At 42.4% G+C, this 19,610-nt stretch overlaps 3 protein-coding genes across 5 annotated transcripts in view; 1 reads left to right on the top strand and 2 right to left on the bottom strand.

The window, feature by feature from the left end:
* Positions 1-2,993: 2,993 nt before the first annotated feature.
* LOC118414730 (ankyrin repeat domain-containing protein 53-like) lies at positions 2,994-7,565 on the bottom strand. Its single transcript, XM_035818939.1, has 5 exons — positions 7,431-7,565; positions 7,103-7,339; positions 5,594-5,793; positions 5,057-5,221; positions 2,994-4,783 (listed from the first exon to the last, which is right to left on the bottom strand). The coding sequence occupies exons 2-5, from the start codon at positions 7,313-7,315 to the stop codon at positions 3,682-3,684; spliced, it is 1,680 nt and encodes a 559-aa protein (XP_035674832.1). The 5' UTR covers positions 7,316-7,339; positions 7,431-7,565; the 3' UTR covers positions 2,994-3,681.
* Positions 7,566-7,653: 88 nt separating this feature from the next.
* LOC118414729 (enolase 4-like) overlaps positions 7,654-19,610 on the top strand; it is a 16,718-nt gene continuing 4,761 nt past the window's right edge. The window contains exons 1-8 of one of the 2 annotated variants that reach the window (XM_035818938.1): positions 7,654-7,783; positions 8,343-8,545; positions 8,731-8,859; positions 9,116-9,291; positions 9,458-9,634; positions 9,895-10,015; positions 10,389-10,517; positions 11,079-11,141. In XM_035818938.1, coding sequence (XP_035674831.1) covers positions 8,354-8,545; positions 8,731-8,859; positions 9,116-9,291; positions 9,458-9,634; positions 9,895-10,015; positions 10,389-10,517; positions 11,079-11,141 — 987 coding nt within the window. In that variant the 5' untranslated portion in view covers positions 7,654-7,783; positions 8,343-8,353. Of the gene's footprint in view, positions 7,867-8,342; positions 8,546-8,730; positions 8,860-9,115; positions 9,292-9,457; positions 9,635-9,894; positions 10,016-10,388; positions 10,518-11,078; positions 11,142-19,610 lie in introns of both variants that reach the window. The other variant, XM_035818937.1, reaches the window with a different exon arrangement.
* On the bottom strand, positions 11,148-16,564 carry LOC118414731 (carboxypeptidase N subunit 2-like). 2 transcript variants are annotated; one of them, XM_035818943.1, is made up of 3 exons: positions 15,206-16,564; positions 14,990-15,042; positions 11,148-12,854 (listed from the first exon to the last, which is right to left on the bottom strand). In XM_035818943.1, exon 3 carries the CDS (start codon positions 12,786-12,788, stop codon positions 11,358-11,360), a length of 1,431 nt encoding a protein of 476 aa, XP_035674836.1. In that variant the 5' UTR covers positions 12,789-12,854; positions 14,990-15,042; positions 15,206-16,564; the 3' UTR covers positions 11,148-11,357. The 2 variants fall into 2 exon arrangements, with proteins under 2 accessions (XP_035674836.1, XP_035674835.1); XM_035818942.1 differs by having other exon boundaries at positions 15,210-16,564.

Genomic DNA, 19,610 nt, shown 5'->3' with positions numbered 1-19,610 from the left:
TTACGTTGAGCTGATGTTTGTTCCAGAGGTTGTCATTATCTAACACCTTAGTGCATTTTCTTGTTCTTAAATTTCCAACAGTATGTATCGTTACTTCACTTCCTTTTGGTGGATATAGATTTTTAAAGTATGAAAACAGAGCGATAGGTTACCAGAAATTTGCTGCGTGTTTCATCTGAACTTGTCTGCTGCAGTTGCAACGTCAAAAGTAAGAATAATACAAAGCAATCAAAACGTTTCCAAAGACAAAATCCTTTCTATTTGGCCTCCGCCCTCTGTGGCGAGATGATCTTTCCTGTGAGCCTGCCTGGCACCAGCCTTCCTGATGGGTCCTGACAATCCCATTTATTTCTCCGACAATTTCATTCATGCCACCAATTATTGTTGGTAGATCTGGGCTGGCGATACGGCGCGTGGCGGCCACCGCGTATCGATCCTTGATCCGGAGTCACACGGGACGTCCTGACCGCAGCCGTCTTTTAGCCTTCCGCTCCTCCTCCCTAAAAAGTCGCAGGCCTTTTAAACAGGTAGTGTGGAGTCCAAAGTTCATCGGATAAGACTCGCAACTAATATATATGTAAAGAGGACCGTTTCCGTCAATCAGCACGAGGTTTTAGTTTATACAAAACTCCAGCATGACATTTGCAGACTCAATTCTGCACCCTCAGTTGTTTGTTGTCAGTTGTTTGGACTAGTTCTGCTACTACAGATAATATTGATGAGTAGATGTGATCTTTTGATAGAAGGTCTATATCCATGATGATGATAAAAAAAGAGATTGCAGACGACTAAAGTTACAGAAACACCAGCCTATGTCAGTAGCCGTCTCCTGACCCATTCTAGAAAGGAGACAAATTGTTCTGGTTGTTTTCGTGCAGGACATAACAAATAACCCGCGGGAGTGGCTTCATGTTGAGACTGTCATGTATGAACCATCGCTTAGGCAAGAGGGCGCGTATTGTGAGTTGTTAAAGTTGCGATATCACGTAAGTGGATTAAACTCACGCAGACACTAAAACAAAACCGGCGACACTTCAGTACTTGGAGGGAGCCCGTCTGGCTCCTGAGTTCGCATCAACAGCTCCGTGGAGCCATTTATCACGGTGAGCCGCCTGAAGTCCGCGGAGATGGAGACAGGTGATGGAGACGGACATCCCGGACAGTAAGATGTCTGAGGTCTCCAGACTTTGGGCCTGTTTCAAAACAGTTTCATCTGTTATCAAGTTATTCATTTACGTAACCTTTCCGTTCTTTCCTTTACAGGAAAGGGCTATCTAATGATGGCCGTTCGTCTCCACTTGTCAGGAAAGCCGAGAAAACGCCTGGTGATGGTGGCATTGTTGCAGGCCTGTTCTGTACACCCACACCTGTGATTTATCTGTTCCCTCGCTATTCATTTCCTCGCGTCGATAGACAGTCCGGAAACGTGTTTACTTACAACTTTGGGAAGTTGATAAGAACTGTTAATGGGGCATTAATCACGCCGCTTTTATTGTAAATGTAATGCATCTGTATAGTCATATGGCGTCTTTTTCAAGAAATCCGCCAAAGGCTGTCAGGCCTCAAACGAAAGCATGGCTGTACTTGGCATGGAACTGAGTGAAAATTTCTGATTATTGACTTCCAAATTGCAAAGGCGTTTCTCTTCTAGAGTAATACACAGGATTATTGGTACTGAATTTTGATATACCGAATTTGTCTCAACTACATGAAACGCTCAAGGTGCTCTTCCACATTTGCAATGTACTACCGAAAGTTATGACTAAAGATTAGCTTAATGAGTCTTCGAAAGCCGCCAGACAAAGGATCCATTTTTCCACATTCCCGAAGCGAAATCCAGTGACAGTGCCCCACTGTTTCAGTTCAAAGTAATATTAAAACCCCAATTTCCTACCATTCTAACACCATCGAGCTCATCCACCTGACTTTGCTAACTTCCACTTAACTCTTGGGCGCTCCTCTGTCCCATACATTCTGTATGTATGCATTAGCAACTATAACAGCGAGTTATTACTGAGGATTACTTGTTAATGCCAAAAGCCACTTGCAGGGTGATCTGTGGTCAGCCCAAATCCCGGCGCGTCCCGGGGGACCCGATCTCTCGGTACCGTGGAGCCGGCTGTGGTAGACGGTATTTGTGGAGTCTGTTCTGTAATGAGGGGAGGGAATTGTCGATATTCCTGGTGCCGCGGCTTCCCCGGGGCGCGGGACGTGTCTGTAACCGGCCGCTCCTATTGGCCAGTAGAGCCTGACGGAGACGTGTTAGTGAGTCCGGGGAAGGAGGGTCGAGCTAGATAAACAGGTGTATTTGTTCTAACGGCACAGATCACTCGCGGAAAAGACCCGGGGCTCATGGTGCTTCTGTGTCTGTATTACTCTTCGATCAACACAGACTTGTTTGATTAAAACAGATAATTTGCCAGGAAAAGTAACCGCACATCACAAATACATCATGTTATTGAAAATAACGAATGAGCAGGGGCGCTCACGAAAATCCACTATAGTCAAGAATTAGTTGGAAAGACTTCCAAAAGCTCTGCGAGCCTTAGACAGATCTCCCTGCTTGGGAAGATTTAGAAACGTAGACGCCAAAGATCTGTCTCTTAATCCAAGGTATTGTATACTTGGGTGTACCAATTGCCCACTACTGTTGATTGAAGAGAGAACTATTTGGAGCAACCCCCGTGGTACGAATGAGGAATAGATCACAAAACACCGCTTAAACATATCAGGAAAACTGCTTTTCACAAGCTTAGAGCTACAATGACCTATCTATATACATGTAGCCATTGTTAAGACTGATTAATCAATGCAGTTGATTGTCAGAACGGGTACTTTAAATGTTACAATTTGACCAAAAAGTTAGATTAACTGTCTTTTATTTCAAATATCTTGGCAAAACCTTCACATTCCTATCTTGTTTTGTTACACTTTAGACAGGAAAGCCCTGCTTCAAGGCAGTCCTTGGAAAGTAATGAGACAGCAGGCAGAAATCCAGTCAGGTATTTTAATTAAATCTTACCCATCTAATTACAACAATATTTGAAAATGGCAGCAGCATTGAATGCAATATGTATGTATCCATTTACCTGACAAGATCAGCAGTCAAGTTCCAGAAACATACCATGAAACCATGAACTATGGCAAACATTAGAGGATTAATATAAGTGAAATATATTTCTTATAATCTTTCATAGAATCATTTCGTTCCTAAAATTTTTCAAGTAACTTGTAGAGATTCCCACCCCTAGCAAGTTGCTGAAGACTACTAGTACTATAACATACTAACCTTCTGGTTACAGCATTGTTACCTATCAAGAACACAAATATAGTACATGTGTTCAAGCCGGGAGTAACATTAGGAACAGACCAGAACATAACCAAATCCATTAACTTTTGTACAAATAATCTGTCATGTTACTTGGAGCTAATATTGCCTTGTTCAAAATATACACCCAATGAACATCCCGCTTTCTCCAAGTATCAGAACTGCATGTCTTCACATATTCTAATTGATATGCACAAAATGGGGTATTCAAAATTTCAGACAGACATTAAAAGTTGCAGAGGGGAAAATGAGCATCATCACTTAATATGTATCTACACTCAAAGAAGTAGTGGAGACAAAAAAAGATGTCTGCCCCAGAGGTCTTACCAAAAACCCTGACCTTCACTGATACTCTACATCCCCATGGTTCCACTCAAGTTCAGCACATAGTCAGGCCCTGGCATTGCAGGGAAGGGCCGAGGCTTCTGCAGCCTCTTCATTGTGTTCAACACCTTCTCCCTGGAGTACTGGATGTCGGTGCTAGAGGTCGCTGTTGAGGAGCTGCCGGTGTTCATCCTATTGTCTCCAACAGCCAGCTGGAACAAGTTAGATTCCAGCGTCTGGGCCAGATGCATGGCTGCCTCACCCTGTCGCACCTCGGGCTCTGGAAGCCTCTTCTGTTGGACGTCAATGATGTTCACACACTTGAACTCCTGAGGCATCTTGATCCGTTCGTGCGGTAACCGCTGTCGTGACAAGCCTCGCCGGATCACCTCTTCTGGCAACACTGGCATGCGCAGGCCACCGGATGTCACCGGCCTCTCAACCTCTGCCAGGTCGTAGCCCTGATGGCTTGTGATTGGTTGAGATTTGGTGCGTCGGAGACCTGAGAAGGGGTCATTGTCCTCTGGTTCTACACTTCGGCGCACCTCATGTGGACGGAAGATGTCAGTTTTAGGCTCTGACTCTATGTTTGTAAAGAATGGCTTCCATTCCTTTGTGTGAATGAGCTTCATGTCCTTTCTGGGAGAAGCAGGGGATTTGGGGGGAGACATCGGGGGCTCTATGATCTCTGGTGGCGGTTGGGTACGGGGCCTCAGGCCCTGTTCTCGTACTGGAACCTTTTGAGTGGTGGTCTGTATACCCCCCAAAATCTCCTCTTTCTTGGAGCTGGACACCACAGGTGCTGCTACTTTGCTGTTTGGTCTATAAAATCCAGAGCCAGTGGTAGTGCCCTCCCCTGACCGGGTGCTCGTTTTAGACTTTGTGGTGCTGGGCTTTGCTGGGAACTGCTCTGGGCGTGAGAGGAAGTCCATCTGCTTGAGTTTTGGAGGAAGGCCTTTATCATCTATCCAATTACCGAAGGCCACCTGTCCGTAGAAATCCTGCTCGGCACGCTTTGTCTCTGCTGTGTCCCGTTCAAAGTCCCAGTACTTAGCAGTGACTTGCCCAAGTTGCCTCATCTCCTTGGCAAAGAACTCTTTCTCTTGGGACCACATAACTGATGCAAGCATTCTGAAAGAGACAGTTTGAGGGTCACTGACACAGACAATTGTACAGCGATCTCTATCTGAACTGCTGACAGTCTTCCTGTCAAATGTGTTAACACAGAAAGAACTAAGATACTTTGGACACAGGCAGTGCTGCTGCTGCTTTCTATATATAACTCTATATAATATTGCTTTAATTTTAACTTCGTTCATTATCATTTTCCTCCTCCTACCCATGGACCACATGGTTAACATGATGTAGCCTTTCCTGGCTATATGCAGGTAGGAAGACACTGACCTTGCACATTTCCTGTGACCCCACAGTTTGGCAAGGTCAATAGGTCGATGACCTCTGACGTCAATAACATCGACCACTCCCCTATTATCAATCAGCAGTTGAAGGCAATCAACCAGCCCCTCGCTGGCTGCCTGATGGACAGGTGTCAGGCTGTCATCATTCATGCTGCACAGAAGCAGGTAAAAATTATCACTTTGGTCAATCATAGCTTTACATAATGACAATAGCATAACATCTTGTATCGTGTTTTGCCAATCTACAATAGAAGTTGATACTAGTATCTTCTGATTGTAAGTGGGCTCTATGAAATGATATTATTCAATAAAATGGTCTCTTTCTTGACTAAAACGACTATGATATAATTATTGACTTTGAGCAGAAGTCTTGCTTGTGTTGACCAGTTTAGAATCTGCCTTTGGAATTTACTGGTCTGCCATGGCATTGTAAAATGTCCATTAAAAACCCTAGTAAAAACTGAATTGACAAGGTACATTTCCACTGAGAAAATAAAATAATGTCTGAAAAGGTGACACTCACACAGAAGGGTCTGCTCCCTGCTCCAGAAGGTACTGCAGACATTTGTGAGCCCTCTTCCCTGTCTCCTTGTTGATGACCAGATGAACTGCCCGCCAGCCTGTGCTGCTGGGGAAGTCCACATCCACCTTGTACTTCTCTATCAGGAGCTTCAGGCACTCCAGACGGCCATGAAGGGCAGCCAGATGGATGGTTGCAAGACCCTGTTGAAGCACAAAATAACAACCATTTGAGATGACAGAACAGGATAACTACCACCTTCCACATAACAAGAGAATACAGCATGCTTTCCATGGTGGTATTCAATACTACAATGAAAGGGTAAAGGGAGAGCGGTCGAACCTCAGACAGATGACAAAGCATGGCACTTCTTAGTTAGCTAAAATGAATAGATAAAAAACTACTAGTAGCTAATAGTGCAATGTGGCTGCTGCAGCTTGATTGTTTTACCCAAGCACACTGGATCACCCCTACTCTCCAAGCAGAGGTTAGGCTCTGGCTCTTTTTTGAACTTTTTTTATCAGGCTTTGTATTTTGTATTGTATCTTGCATTGTTGTTTTGACAATACAAGATACAATACAAATTAGAAAGCCGGATAAAAACGACTAAAAAAAACGTTTAAAAAACCCCCAGCCGGAGCCTAACCTCTGCTTGGAGAGTAGGTCACCCCTACTCTTCTTGACAAGTGTGTTTGATTCTTTTTCATGCAGAGATTTGATGCTTGTCAGGCTTACACCTGATGCTCCCTCATACACAGGGCTGCTGTCTTTATGTCACCATCCAAAATGACAAATGCTATGATAATCAGTTACAACATGTTTGAGCAGGGGCTACAACCCCAGACATTGCTGGAATGAAAATCTGACCCACAGATCCACAGAATTTGATCCAGATGGCCAAGAAGTGGAGTTGCATCACTGCCGGGGCCTGTGCACAGGGACATTCAAGTGCATGGTGTTGGGAAAAGTTTTTACCAAAAAGTCAAATATAATATGGTGGTATAACATTAGTACTAGATAATAGTTAAAGTGACTTCCAAGTGGTGAAAAGAAATTAAGTTGAAAAAAACTTGAATGCTTGACAATGTAATCCCAATTGTCTTGACGAGGCAGAAATAGAGTGCCGTTAATCTTATTGACAAAAGCCGACAGGGCTATTCAGGTTGAATAAAGGTTATTGATTGATTGATTGACTGATACTCAATGCACCTTTTCTATGTGATGGCAGTGTGTAAATCTCTAATGTACTGGAGTATATGTACTAATGGGACTAGTCATGATTTTTTTTTCTTATCAGGTTTTATATCCAGCCCCTATTGCTGAAAAAAGGTAAACTGGAGAGACAGCTGGGCGTTTGGGGCGCGTTTGGGTAAATCGATCATGGCTGGTCCCAAGAGTTGTAAAAATACACGAAATCTTAAGTACCCCCCTCCCAACGTAAACCTTTTAGTACTATGTGCTATACCTGCTATACCTGGCCCCACCTGATAAATTATCGTACAATTGTCTTACGTTTTTGTCCATGGCCGTGGGAGATCTCCCGTCCCTCAGGCTCTGCTCCAGCCACTTGACGTCGCCGATCGCGGCAGCCATGAACTCGTCATCCACGATTTTCTTCTTGGTGACGGCAACGACCCGCCGAGTGCGCCGCCTCGGCAACACCGTCCTCCCCGCCCCGACCGCACTCGTCCTCCGGTCCCTATGGGACTGCCCTTCGCTGGCCATTCCGGCTTCACGGTTTACAAAATACTTGGGCAGAAAGATACACTCATTACATCCCGGTCAATGTAGAAAACATGAGACAAAACAGCAGAACCAGCACAGAAAGTTCAGAGCTCACCCTAACTACAGACTGAAGTTTGTTTGCTGAAGCCAAAGCAACCTGTTGATTTGCATGTCAATGCCCACAGCAACCCCTCTTCACTTCCGGTAATGGTTTCCAGACATTTTGGCGCCCTTTTACGCCCAAAACTGTCATTAAATGAAAACTAAGGTCATGACTTGATGAGAAATATACATAAATTCCACGGAATTGCTATCTTGAAGGTGAAATTGGGCAAAACGTTCTCGTTGACCTCTGACCCTGAAACTCGATCCGCGTTCATGGCAACCAAAACAAGATGGCGGATTAGTTTGAAAAAAATTGCAGCTCTCACATTCAAACTCGGATTTCTTTGTATCTGTGGGTGACAGGTGGGTTCCTAGCCGCGCGTTGTAATCTGTAAGTCTTGGTGGAAGGCTTGAAACACGCCAACCGTCAGATTAACGTCAGGGAGGTGAGTATGTGGGAGAAATACCATTCTCTGTGCCCCCCTCCCCTATGTGTACCACATGATTTGGAAGCAAATGATTTTAGCTTCTAAATAAGCTTCAGGGCATGTGGTCCGCTTTGATATCCCTCCAAATATGTTATCATGTATATGTCGTAAGATCGCTGATGTATCATAGACTTTCACACTGTAGCATCAGTACTGGTATGTATCATTCAATCAGATCACAAGATTTTTCATTGAATTTATCATAATTTGATTATTCATTATTTTGACCCTTATACCCATCAATGTAATTATATGAAATAGCATATAATCGTTGCATCATGTAGCCTTAAATTAAAAAAGCTGTTCAATAAAGACATCCATAGACTGAATTTGAAGTGAAAGTGATTTGCTTTTAAATTAATTAATTCAGCAGCAGAAACTGTGATATTTTTAAAATCTATGGCTTCTTGCATGTCTATTTTCCTCCACCCCAGTTCCATAAGCTATGATGACGTCAGCGCCCACCAGCCGCCTGGGCGGGACCACCACGTCCAGCTCAGCGCGGGAGGCGCGAGAACTGTACGAGCTGAAGCAGCAGGCCGTCAAGTTTTACCAGGACAACCTGGTGCCGCAACGGATGGAGCAGGTTCTCAATGACATGTTCTATGAGAACCCAGAGGACGTGTATGGCCATCTAGTGAGTTGAACTTCAAACGGTTTTTAATTCTGTAAAAGTTCATTCACATTGACCTCTGACCCCAACATTGCTTATAGCCAGCAGCCTGGCTGTTTTTGTAATTTGTAAGTACGGTATACGTTGTATGTACTTGCTTGGTATACATTGATTGACATTTTGATTCATTGAACATGCATACTTTGCAGGCTGGGTATTTCCAACAGTTCGCTAAACCACCAACAGTTAGCCAGGTCACAGTTCTAGAGGCGGCAGATTGTAGGGGCCAACCTACCATTCAAGCAGAGTTACATGGGGTAGTCAATAATGTGGACAAGGTAAGATTAGCATTATATTTGAGAGATTTTTATTTCATCTACAATGTTTGTTTGGGGATATACTCTCGTTTTGCAATCTTTTCAAAGCTCCTTTTCATGATATATTGTAAACCCCAGTATGGATGTTTGTTCTTGCTGAGAATATTTTTATTATTGAGATTGCAAAAGAAACAACCCCTTATTTAAGTCAGTATCAAGGATAGACCATGCATATTTTCTGATGTTCTTACTCTTAGCAAATAAACACCTTTTCCAGGTACTTTGCACAGTTACTGTCCCCACCACCAACTGGGACACACCTTTAACAGAGGAAGAGGAGGCAGAGAAGGCAGAGTCATTAAAGGTTGCCATGGAGTATCTTGCTGGACCAATCACAGAAGCCCTGTCAGGAACAGAGGTAGCCAATCAGAGGGAAGGAGACCAGAGAGTGAAGTAAGTGGGAATAAGTTCTTTCAGTTTTCATTATGTGTACATGTACATGTTCATTTGAGTGACATTTTCTCTCACAGAACATAATTTGAACACAAAGAAAGTCGATGAGGTATCTTCACCAGTTTTTTTAGAATTCAATGAGGTATACATTGGCATTTTTTTGCAGGAATTTTATAGCCAAGGTTCTAGAAGACTTTGAAGAGGAGCTCAAGGCTAAGAAAGCGAAGGAGGAGGAGGAGTCTCCACGAGCACCTACCCCTAAAGCAGCACCTTCAGAGAAGGGTGGCAAGGGGAAGAAGGGAAAAGGCAGTGCTACCAGTGTCATTATACCACCACAGCCAAAGTACTTGAGAATGTTTTCAAATGTTATTTGTTATATTAGATTACAAAATGTATATATTTCAAATGTTACATTAGATTATCTGCTAATTTCAGTGGTGTCAAAGACCTAGTGAAATCAGATTACCAGATTTTGGTTCGAGCTGTCATAGGTTTGATTACTAGCAGTACGCGCTGGGCTCAACTTGATTTCTCAGTACAATGTGTAGCAATGAATTTGTGATTAACCTTAATCTTGATGCTGGAAATGTTCTCTACACCCAGGGAAGAGCTTCCTCATGGAATACAGGCTGTGAGTGCAGCATCGCTGGCCCTACTGGAGGCTGGGGCCCAGGCTAGCAGACAGCCCCTCTACTCACATGTAGCAGCACTCAGGACAGGAGAGGTAAATAGCTAGCCCAGTTTTACTCTTGGGACATGTGCAATACTATTGGCCCGGGGGGAGACTGGGCCAACGCTTGCAATAAGTGTGACTCAGGATGGGAATTTTGTGTTATGTTGCCCAGAATTCATAATTATGTTCTTGCTCCTCTTTACTCTTGGACCCAGGCTATCATGCAGTCCTAGTGCCTAAATACAGCTGGGATTTTGACAGTGCACTATAAGGAACTGGTTACAATTTGCCTTATTCTGTTGATGTTGATTGATACTGTTGGATCCTGGAGTCAAGGTTGAAACAGCCAGTTAAATCTAAGACCATCCAAAATTTCTTTGCTTTGAAGGTTGTTAAACCATTCATGCTTACTACTACTTAACAGGTGTCCAGTAAGCTGAGAATCCCCCTGCCAATGGTGTGTGTGTATCACGGTGGCAAGGCTGGGCCAGGCAAGCTGAACTGTATCAAAGAACTGCTCATCATGCCCAAACCTGGACTGCCATTCAAAGAGGTCTGTAACATTTGCTGTTTCTTTCCCTTTCATTTGGGAGTAGTCTATCAAAATGTCTGTAAGGACTATTAAAATGTATGTAAGGACAAAAGATCTGAGATTATTAATTTCCCTTTGTTCTTGTCCTTCAATTTTCTGCAGGTATTGTATAGTTTCCTTCATTTTCACTCCCTTCTTCCCTGTCTTCTTCCTAATACATGTATCTTCTTCCCTCCTCTCTTTTCTGACACACCCATACTCATCTCTCCAACTCTTACATGCTTACATGCAAGCAAAACCACAAAACACAGCAGCGATATGGTGTTGTTATAGTTATTATATTCACTCTATATTAATCTCATCTTCAAATTTACAGGTATGAAACATTAGAAGCTGTACATGTAAAATTATATGCACAATACCTATACATTGGTACCAGGATGTACATATCAAGTATGAAATCTGCAATTATAGACTATTGTCATATATGCAATACATAAAATCAGAAAACCTCTGTAGAAATTCCACACAACTTTGTCTGTGGTCATGTCTTAAAACAATCATCTTGCTCCACTATTATAGGCCATGAGAATGCTGACCAACATCCACAACCAGATGGGAAAATCTTTGGCAGCAAAATCTGGGGTGAGTATTGTCATTTCTCTCAATAGGTCCATCCTTCAACTGTATACATGTAGACCAAATATCTTCATATCTTACAATATGGTACTTCACTATACTTACAACTCAATACCATAAATACATGTACTGTTATGTCGTTTGTACAAATGCTCACATGCATCACCCAAGTTGATGTGAGAACAATAATCATTTCCTAAGACTAACGGTTGGAAAAAGTGTCTAAATCGGAACCACTTGTGTTGTTTTGGCAGCTGTGCACTTTGCAATGCAAACATTAACTCCTGCTATGCTGGCACCAATGATTAACACACTCCCAACCATGGACGATACAATCACAGTGACTGGCATGGCCTCATCTGGGATGAGACTATTCCAGATACTGTGTTCTGACTCAGTCACAGGTGATGTCATTGCCTGTGTTGATGACAACAGTGTCTTCTGTGTACTGGTGCCCACTGTCTCACTCATCAACCTTTTCATTACCGTAACATTGTGGTAAATAGCAACAGTTCCATATGTGTTTTGTGCTTCACATTTGTAGCTGCCTTCATCGGCTGGTTCTGTGTCAGCAATGTTCAATGCGCCAGTTTCTAGTAAGGCAAATTTGGTGTTCCCCTCTGTAGAGGAATCAATAGTTTCACCATTTGGCAATGTCCACACAATTGTTGGGTTTGGCAGACCACTTGCTACACAGCTTAATGTTGTGCTGTTTCCCTGGACCACATTGACATCCTGATCCTGAGCGGTACTCGTGATGTTTGGAGCAATACAGGTCAGCTGTGCCGTGTCCAGGTAGTAGATCTGTTGTCCCTGTAGCCAATCAGGACTGCCACAGGCCAGGTAGACAGGCCAATCAAATGGACTGTAGATGCCCGCCTTGTGCATGTTTGTAAATGGCAGCAATTCGCAATCACAACTGATGGCATTGTCCGTCATTGTTACTGTTGCCCACACGTAATATTCAAAATGTGAGGAGGCAGATGAAGGGAGGGTTGTGATTCTGTTGGAGTCGATTTTGAGTTGATAGTTGAAGATACTTGCAAAGCTTTTATCCAGTGGCAGAGCCTGAGAGAGAGGGAAGGAAGTCAGGGCATTGTAGGAAAGATCCAGGTTGTTGAGATCATTGGAGAGGAATATGTTTTCAGGCAGCTCTGTCAGAGAGTTGTGAGACAGGTCAATTGTTTTCAGACCTGCCAGGTCAGAGAATGAACCATTGGGTAAAGTCTTCAAGTTATTGTACGAGAGTCTCAGAGTTTGGACAGATGAGAGGCCATCAAATGTGGATTGGTGAATGTTTCTCAGGACGTTGTGTGAGAGGTCAAGGGTTACTATGGCAGAAAGCCTGCAAAATGCTGCCTCTCCGAGAGCGTCAAGATGGTTGTAGGATAAGTCCAGAGTCTGTAAGCTGTCAAAGGAACAGAAGGCGTCAGCAGAGAGAGCTGCAATTTGGTTTTGGGAGAGACTTAAAGCAGTGGTGTCGGCGGGTATGTCGGGTGGAATGATATCCAACTCCAGACTGTTGCAGTTGACATCTGTGCCATCACATGAACATGCCGGGGTGGTTGGACAGGAGGTGACTTTAGCCATATGCTGCAGTAGGAGGCAGCATATGAGCAGGAACACCTGACACATGTTGAATCCTGTAGCCATTGCCTTCAAATGGTGCTGATGCTGGTGAGCAGGTTGTACTCTTCTCTCCTCTTCACTTTACCAGGTCTAGTGAAAAAAAAGAAAATCAATAAATATCATACTTGCATAACCTTACAACTCCCACACTTTGTGATAGCCTAGTGTCACAGAAGTTCAAGTTGATCTATTTTCTGATGAAAAAAGTTTGCCTGTAGGATTCTGCATCATACCCAAACTAAGCTGCCAAAAGGCAAATTGATTAATTTCCTATAACTTTGTGTCCTTGTAGAAATGTTTAATGAATCCAGCATTTCATGATTGAGTTTTATGGACCAAAGGAGCCTATTAAGTTAATGATAGTTGATTGACAAAAGATTTGCACAATACAAATGAACTTCAAGCCCAACACATTAAAAGCTCAGCCTCCTCCTCTAACCCTCTGAGGATTTAAGTGTTGTGTTATACATATTGTAATTGCCCCACCTTTTGCTTTAGAAATTAGATTTCCTGTGAATGACAGTTAACAATGGTCCTAAAGCGTGCTGCAACAAAGTCTCAATCCCTCTTATTTTCCCACAGGAGACTGAAGAGCTTTCTAGATACTCGAGTTTAAGAAGGTAGTATCAGACTGATGGAAGCATGGGGTCAGTTTGCAATCTAGATACAACTGTACAAGACTTGCTTTTGTGTTTGGTGTCAGTTAAAGCAAGGGTCAGGGCTAGGTTTTTGATCCTCCTGTTTCAAAACAGGTGAGGTTGTCAAAACAAAACCTTAAGTGTTATAAACAGAGTCCATTGTATCAAAGTGAGAGGGAGTAGATGTCACGTGTTCTCCACCACATGAACTGTCATTTACATGGATTGTCATACCTTTCCAATTTGAATGTAAAAGTACTTCTAATGTGTCAGCACAAAAAACAAGTTAGAATTTTACTAACTTTTCTGGAACTCAGTAATCTTGCATGTTAAGTGTTCCCTACTAGCTTATATGCTGTAATCTAAACAAATGTGGGGAGTGAGGTAGCCCAACACTATAATTGTACATTCTTCTGTCTGCCTGTGTCAGCGTGAGTCAGCATCAGATGTTATGTGTTGAATGTAAAACTGCTAAGTATAAAAGCCCCTGCAATTTCTTAACCCAGGTAAGTTGCTTGGACACCTAAGCTCAATCTCCAATACAAGACATTTCAAGCAATATGCCAGGAAGTTGTAGGGTTTTCTGGCTTTCCCATGCCTTGATGATGCTAGAGGATGTTGTTGATGATGAATTGAAGGAAGTTTGGAGTCTGTGGGTTTCCGGGGGAATACCTGAGAGTTTTCTTCTACTTTCACCACCCAGCTTGTCTAAACATTACTTAGGTATTGTATTCCAGAAGGCGTGAAGCATTGTATTCTTATTGCCCATTAGCTTGCAAGCTTTTTGTGTTGCGTTCTGTACACTTCAGAACTTCATGGCTCAAGCAGGTGGACATAGATGTCCAGCTACTGAGAAAACTCACTCTACAGAAGTTCTGTTTTAATCGTCTAGATAGATTGTTTATCAAGCAAACTGTGCCATGGCAAAATACATTCCAGTGAAGATATGTGTGTTCCTCAACACAATTTAACAAAAAGTAGTGTTAATGTTTTCAACTTCCACTTTCCAAGCTAAAGGCAATCGAGTAGCAGGAAAAGAGTCAAGAGCTCACATTAAACCTTGAACTTGTATTAACTGTATATAGCATGTGCCCTTTTTGTTATGACCAGTGGGAGTGCAAGTTAAGATAGGATCAAGATAATTTCTACACATTTAGCACTAAGGATTGGCCTGAAACCAACTATGATACTACCCATGGGTCCTCGTTGGTGGTTAGTGCCTTTCTATAACAGACCTTAACCTGCCTCAGCCTGTACCCTTGGCTGTACAAATATACATCTTGACTTTAGTGACCTCGCCTGTCTCTCTAATATACACACAGCTTAATGACACGTGGGTGTCAGGAAACAGAGACAGGAGCTAAAAATAAGTGATGTTTTCTGCTGCACTGCTGCACTCACAAGGAACAAGGATCTGTTGTAGAAAGTATGTTCTATAGTTGTATACATTCTAGCTTATTTCTGTCAAATTGTTGTGGCTTTCTTCCAACTCTTACTATTTTGGTCCTTGCTGAACATGATGGGTAATCTCTTATTAAGGGTCATCAACACAGTAATTGTATGAATATGTCATACTTCAATTCCTACCTTTTTTTCTGGATGGTGAACTTTCAGTTGCCAACTGTGGAATTGTGTGTCCTCTGAAAGAAATAAACACAACATTTCTCACTGTTTGGGCATCATTTCAACAAAAGGATAGCTTGAGGAGTTAGTAATCTTCAAAAAGGCTTGAGGAAATTCAAGTTGTAGGTAAAGTCGGTAGCTCAAATTTTCAAGGACAAGTAGAAATTGAGATTCTCTAACCAACCTGTGCCTTGATCTGAGAGATCTCTGTCGCTGTGCTCAGCTAAGTCTCACGAGACTGGAGGGGGATGTTTCCTTGCTGAAGTAGTAAGGAGCACTCACGAACCTGCCTCTGAACACCAGATTTTAATGTTTGCCCACCTCCTCATTTGCATAAAACTATTGGGTGTCCATTGGTGACATCCACGTTTTGACCAATCAACTTCCTGCTTGAAGAAGTCATTAAGAGCTCGACCAATCAGTGAGTTGTTTGTACAGAACCTGCTGGAGACAGAAATGTGGGGCCAATGGCCTTGGCACTGGCTCATCTCCAAAGGAATGCGATGTTCTACACACTTTTCCGTGCTCACAGAGTCTTTAGGGGATCTTGCTTCTTGAGATACAGATCAAATCATTGTGTTGTTTCTAACTTTCAAGTGGGCAGTCGGCCATGTTTTACACTGCTGTTGAGTTTTCCTTTGTTCCTGGTATTTACCTAGTATCATTTCTGCTCTGTCAGGTTTTACAGGGGGAAACCTTAACCCTTTGATGGAAAATGGTGAGAAAGAAATTCTCCTCGAGAAGCTCTCATGAAGAAATAATACCCATGAATTATTGGCTATTTACTGATGATGAAAGATAGTGGCTTTTCAAGTGGACACATTATCGCTGTGATTGTTTGAAAGTTGGGCTTCCCAGGAGGTTTGGGTTCCCCCTGTGCCATTTGTTACCCAGTAGCCAACGGTGGCAGCCGTTTCTTTTGCACCTGTCAGCTTTTGTTGATAATTGTTTGGGCGACACAATGTCCAGCAGGTGCACGCAGAAGCGGGGAATGGTACGGTGTGCAGTTTGTCCCGTTGCCATGGCAACATTATGCCAAAGGTAGTAGCGATAACGGCTGCCCCTTGACACATCTTCTGGGTCAATGCGAATGAAAGTCAGCATAGATGTGAGTCCTTACAATTTACACTTGTTCTCAAATGTCTTAAGTGCTACCTATTCTTACGGTTTCTGTACGCTCTTGTACCTTTATCAATTCATCTCCATTGCGGTCCTCGAGAATCTGGCAGGGGTAAGAGTAATACATGGTTGGACAGTTACTATTTATTGTGTGGTAGTTTCTCTGGTAACATTGCTTGACATGGTCTTTTCTACCCCTTGCAGAGCACCCTACCCATTTGTAGCTATATCCCAATGTGCTATGTGATGGTATGTTTGTTATTGTAACCTTACAATGAAGAGGTTATTGTAGGTTTCAATGGGGCACTGGCACAGAGAGAGCCGTAGATCAGCGATGACAGACATGAGCACAAAATAGGTCAGAAACAATATATTTAGCAGTATACTTGTCAGAAGATGGCGTCCTGAGAAATGGTGTGATCTCCTTGCCAATTCAGGAGGCAATTGGTATACAAGAAAAAACAGCAAAAAACCCTCTTAAAGGGAATTATGATAGTAAAAGTCTTTAAAACTGACATGGGAAATATAGGGAACTTAAAATCTCTTAAAGGAAATTGTGACGAACTATATATGACTGACCATTGAGTTGTGGACTGTTGTGATGGCTCTACAAGAGATGTTTCATTTTAATTCATTATATTTTCCCTCAAAGTGTTTCTCTTTACTGTTCCAGGTGAGAAACAAATGTGCATATAGTGTTACTGTCTTATATTTGTGGAAGTTAACTCCAATTTAAAACTGTAAAAGCTTTCAATTGCAAGGGTATGAGGTATTATTATGTTCTTGTCTTTTACATGATGGCTGTAGGGATGTCTTAATATGATATGATTTTAAAAGCAGTTTACTTTACCTGTATAAAGTGTAATCCCGAAATTCAAGTAGAAAATGTGCAAGAAAAGCAAAAGGGAAAAAATTCATGTCTTTAAAGTCATTGCACCACTACCTCAAGACTTCTAAGAAGCTGAAAGTGGGCTTGCATGGCGTAAAGGCGGCCACGTGTTGGCTGCCAGCTGGTTGTTGCAAGGAAAGTTTGTTTAGCTTGCTTAGCTATGCCTGGTGGACTGGCTGATGTTGGCTCTACCCAGTCAACATCCCGTATTCCTTGACTGAACCTTCCTATGGACAGAACCTTTAACAGTATCCTCGAAGCAACTGAATATAGATATGTGAGAGCGAAACTCAATACTGCAGGAATGAGAGGGAACGTGCACCCTAATGGGTCTACAGTATGAAGTTCAGGTCATGAAGAGTTCACCTCCATTTTGTTACACCAGGAGCTTTGAAAACAGTTAAGGGTAAAGGTGTCAGCAGGTGCCATGAAGGAGAGTGCAGCCTCTTTCTCTTTGGGACGATATCAACAATAAAGAACATTCAGTCACTATAGGAGGTCTAAACAACTCGGTACAACACTCGTATCAGGCACACGCCTCATGGCCAATAGTTCTGTTTGAAAGTTTTGACAGTGCGGACGTCGCCACAAAGCCTATGGCAGGTTTTTGTGTGTATGTTTACGTAACCATTGTGTGTGCCTACCGCAGTGGAGAGTCAGGTTACCCTCAGTATGTCTCCAACACTGCCTACCTGTCAGACAGACCGGTCGCTGCTCAATAAGCCAGGAAATTACATATTACCTTGCATGTTTTTCTTCACTGTTTGCTACATGAAAAGTGTGCCTACGAGGTACTAGTAATTTGGCCATGAAATTAAAATCATGATATATTTGACATTGAGAATAGAAAAAAAGGAAAGAAAAATTGTGAAAGACTTTAATTTACAGGCAAGGAGGACATCCAATGGACAAAAAGCCTTCATTAACTAAAGTTTAGTTTTTCACATCTCCAAAGCATGTTGCTGTTAGTATTTCTCCTGAAATATAAAACTTCCTATGGAGGACAATTGCACAATTCAGACTGTAAAGTACGTGCGTGATGCCTTCCTGCCCTTCCCCAGTGCTCCGGATGTATTTTCATGTAACACTTTGAACGTTGTTGACGATGAGTCATGGGAGTCATACAGTTTTGCTTTGTCTTCACTCTAACCAAAACTAAACAGGAAGACGTCTCTATCGTGTGCCGGACACACGTTTGGTAAGAAAGCAAAACAGCAACAGACAAAGCAAATATGGCTTAAGGGAAGCGGATATGGAAGAGTAATACCACTGTTATTAGCACCAGCACGAAGTATACATACAACAGTGTATAAAGATTTCTGAAATATGAGAAAGATTTTTTCAAAAGGTGATGTTATTTGCATGTCTTTATGTCTAGCATATTGGGCATTTTAGCACAGAATTTGTAGATATAAGACCCACATTCCTACTAGAGAATGGTTATTATGAGTTTGAAGCAATATACATGTAAACACAAGAAGCTTCTCAGTTCATGTCATCCATGCAAATGCCTTTAAAACTTGTTGGATCATTAGGAAACAATAGCCACCGTAAACAAAATGTCACTTTCCTTAGAAATGAAGCTTTGCCGAGCATCCTGGACTGTTCTAAGAAATGGCTCATTTAGACTTACCGGTACATGTATGTCTTTTGCACTAAAGTTCAAGAAGTATACAATGTAACAGCCACTTAACAAAGCTTCTACATCAACAGGGATGGATGTCACTAGTTCTGTTGTGTACATTATCGCCATTACCCCTTGGGGAACCTGGAAGTATCTTCCACATTTTGCCTTGATAGGTGCTTTATAACAAGTAAACAATAGTCAATGGCAAATGCCCATGTCAAACAAACATACCTGGTACCAGTCTAAATTGGGTTTAGGACCTGGATTCCTCTGGTGTCTTGTTCACCTGTTCTAAGAAATGATCGCTGGAGGTGCAAGTCACAGCCACTTAAGACCTGATCCACCAACAGAGACAGTTGTCTGCATATCTCTAACACTGCATCAAGTCTTGGAAGCAGTCCTCTGATGCTGGCTAGGATGCTGGGTGTAGCCCAGAGATAAAGAGATAAAAGTGAAGAGATAAAAGATACTCAAAACATCGAGCAGATTAAAATTGGACTGAGCAGAGCACTTTGGGCTAATGCTTGTAGCCTTTCACAGACTACACCTATATATCAGATATTTTGTGAAAATGTATATTGAAAGGTAATTAATATGTAGAATGCAATTAGATTTCTCCAGGAACAAAGGCTCCCAGAATTCTGGCTAAGGTTCCCAGAATTTTCCAGAATTCTGGCTCAGGTTCCCAGAATTCTCCAGAATTCTGGCTCAGTTTCCCAGAATTCTCCAGATTTCTGGCTCAGGTTCCCAGAATTCTGGCTCAGGTTCCAGAATTCTCCAGAATTCTCCAGAATTGACTTTGTTCCTGGAGACATCTAATTGCATTCTACATATTAATTACCTTTCAATATACATTTTCACAAAATATCTGATATATAGGTGTAGTCTGTGAAAGGCTACAAGCATTAGTCCAAAGTGCTCTGCTCAGTCCAATTTCAATCTGCTCGATG

This window comes from Branchiostoma floridae, chromosome 4 (assembly GCF_000003815.2).
Source record: "Branchiostoma floridae strain S238N-H82 chromosome 4, Bfl_VNyyK, whole genome shotgun sequence".
NCBI lineage: Eukaryota > Metazoa > Chordata > Leptocardii > Amphioxiformes > Branchiostomatidae > Branchiostoma > Branchiostoma floridae.
This window is presented reverse-complemented; position numbering and strand designations above follow the sequence as displayed.

What these genes read in the sequence shown, in the direction of transcription:
- LOC118414730 (XM_035818939.1), bottom strand. Translation starts at nt 7,315, where the DNA reads ATGGCCAGCGAAGGGCAGTCCCATAGGGACCGGAGGACGAGTGCGGTC. An exon ending in CCACGGCCATGGACAAAAAC is followed by an intron (nt 5,794 to 7,102) that starts GTAAGACAATTG and finishes GTGCTTCAACAG; the next exon opens with GGTCTTGCAACCATCCATCT. An exon ending in GGTCACAGGAAATGTGCAAG is followed by an intron (nt 4,784 to 5,056) that starts GTCAGTGTCTTC and finishes TGTCTCTTTCAG; the next exon opens with AATGCTTGCATCAGTTATGT.
- LOC118414731 (XM_035818943.1), bottom strand. Translation starts at nt 12,788, where the DNA reads ATGGCTACAGGATTCAACATGTGTCAGGTGTTCCTGCTCATATGCTGC.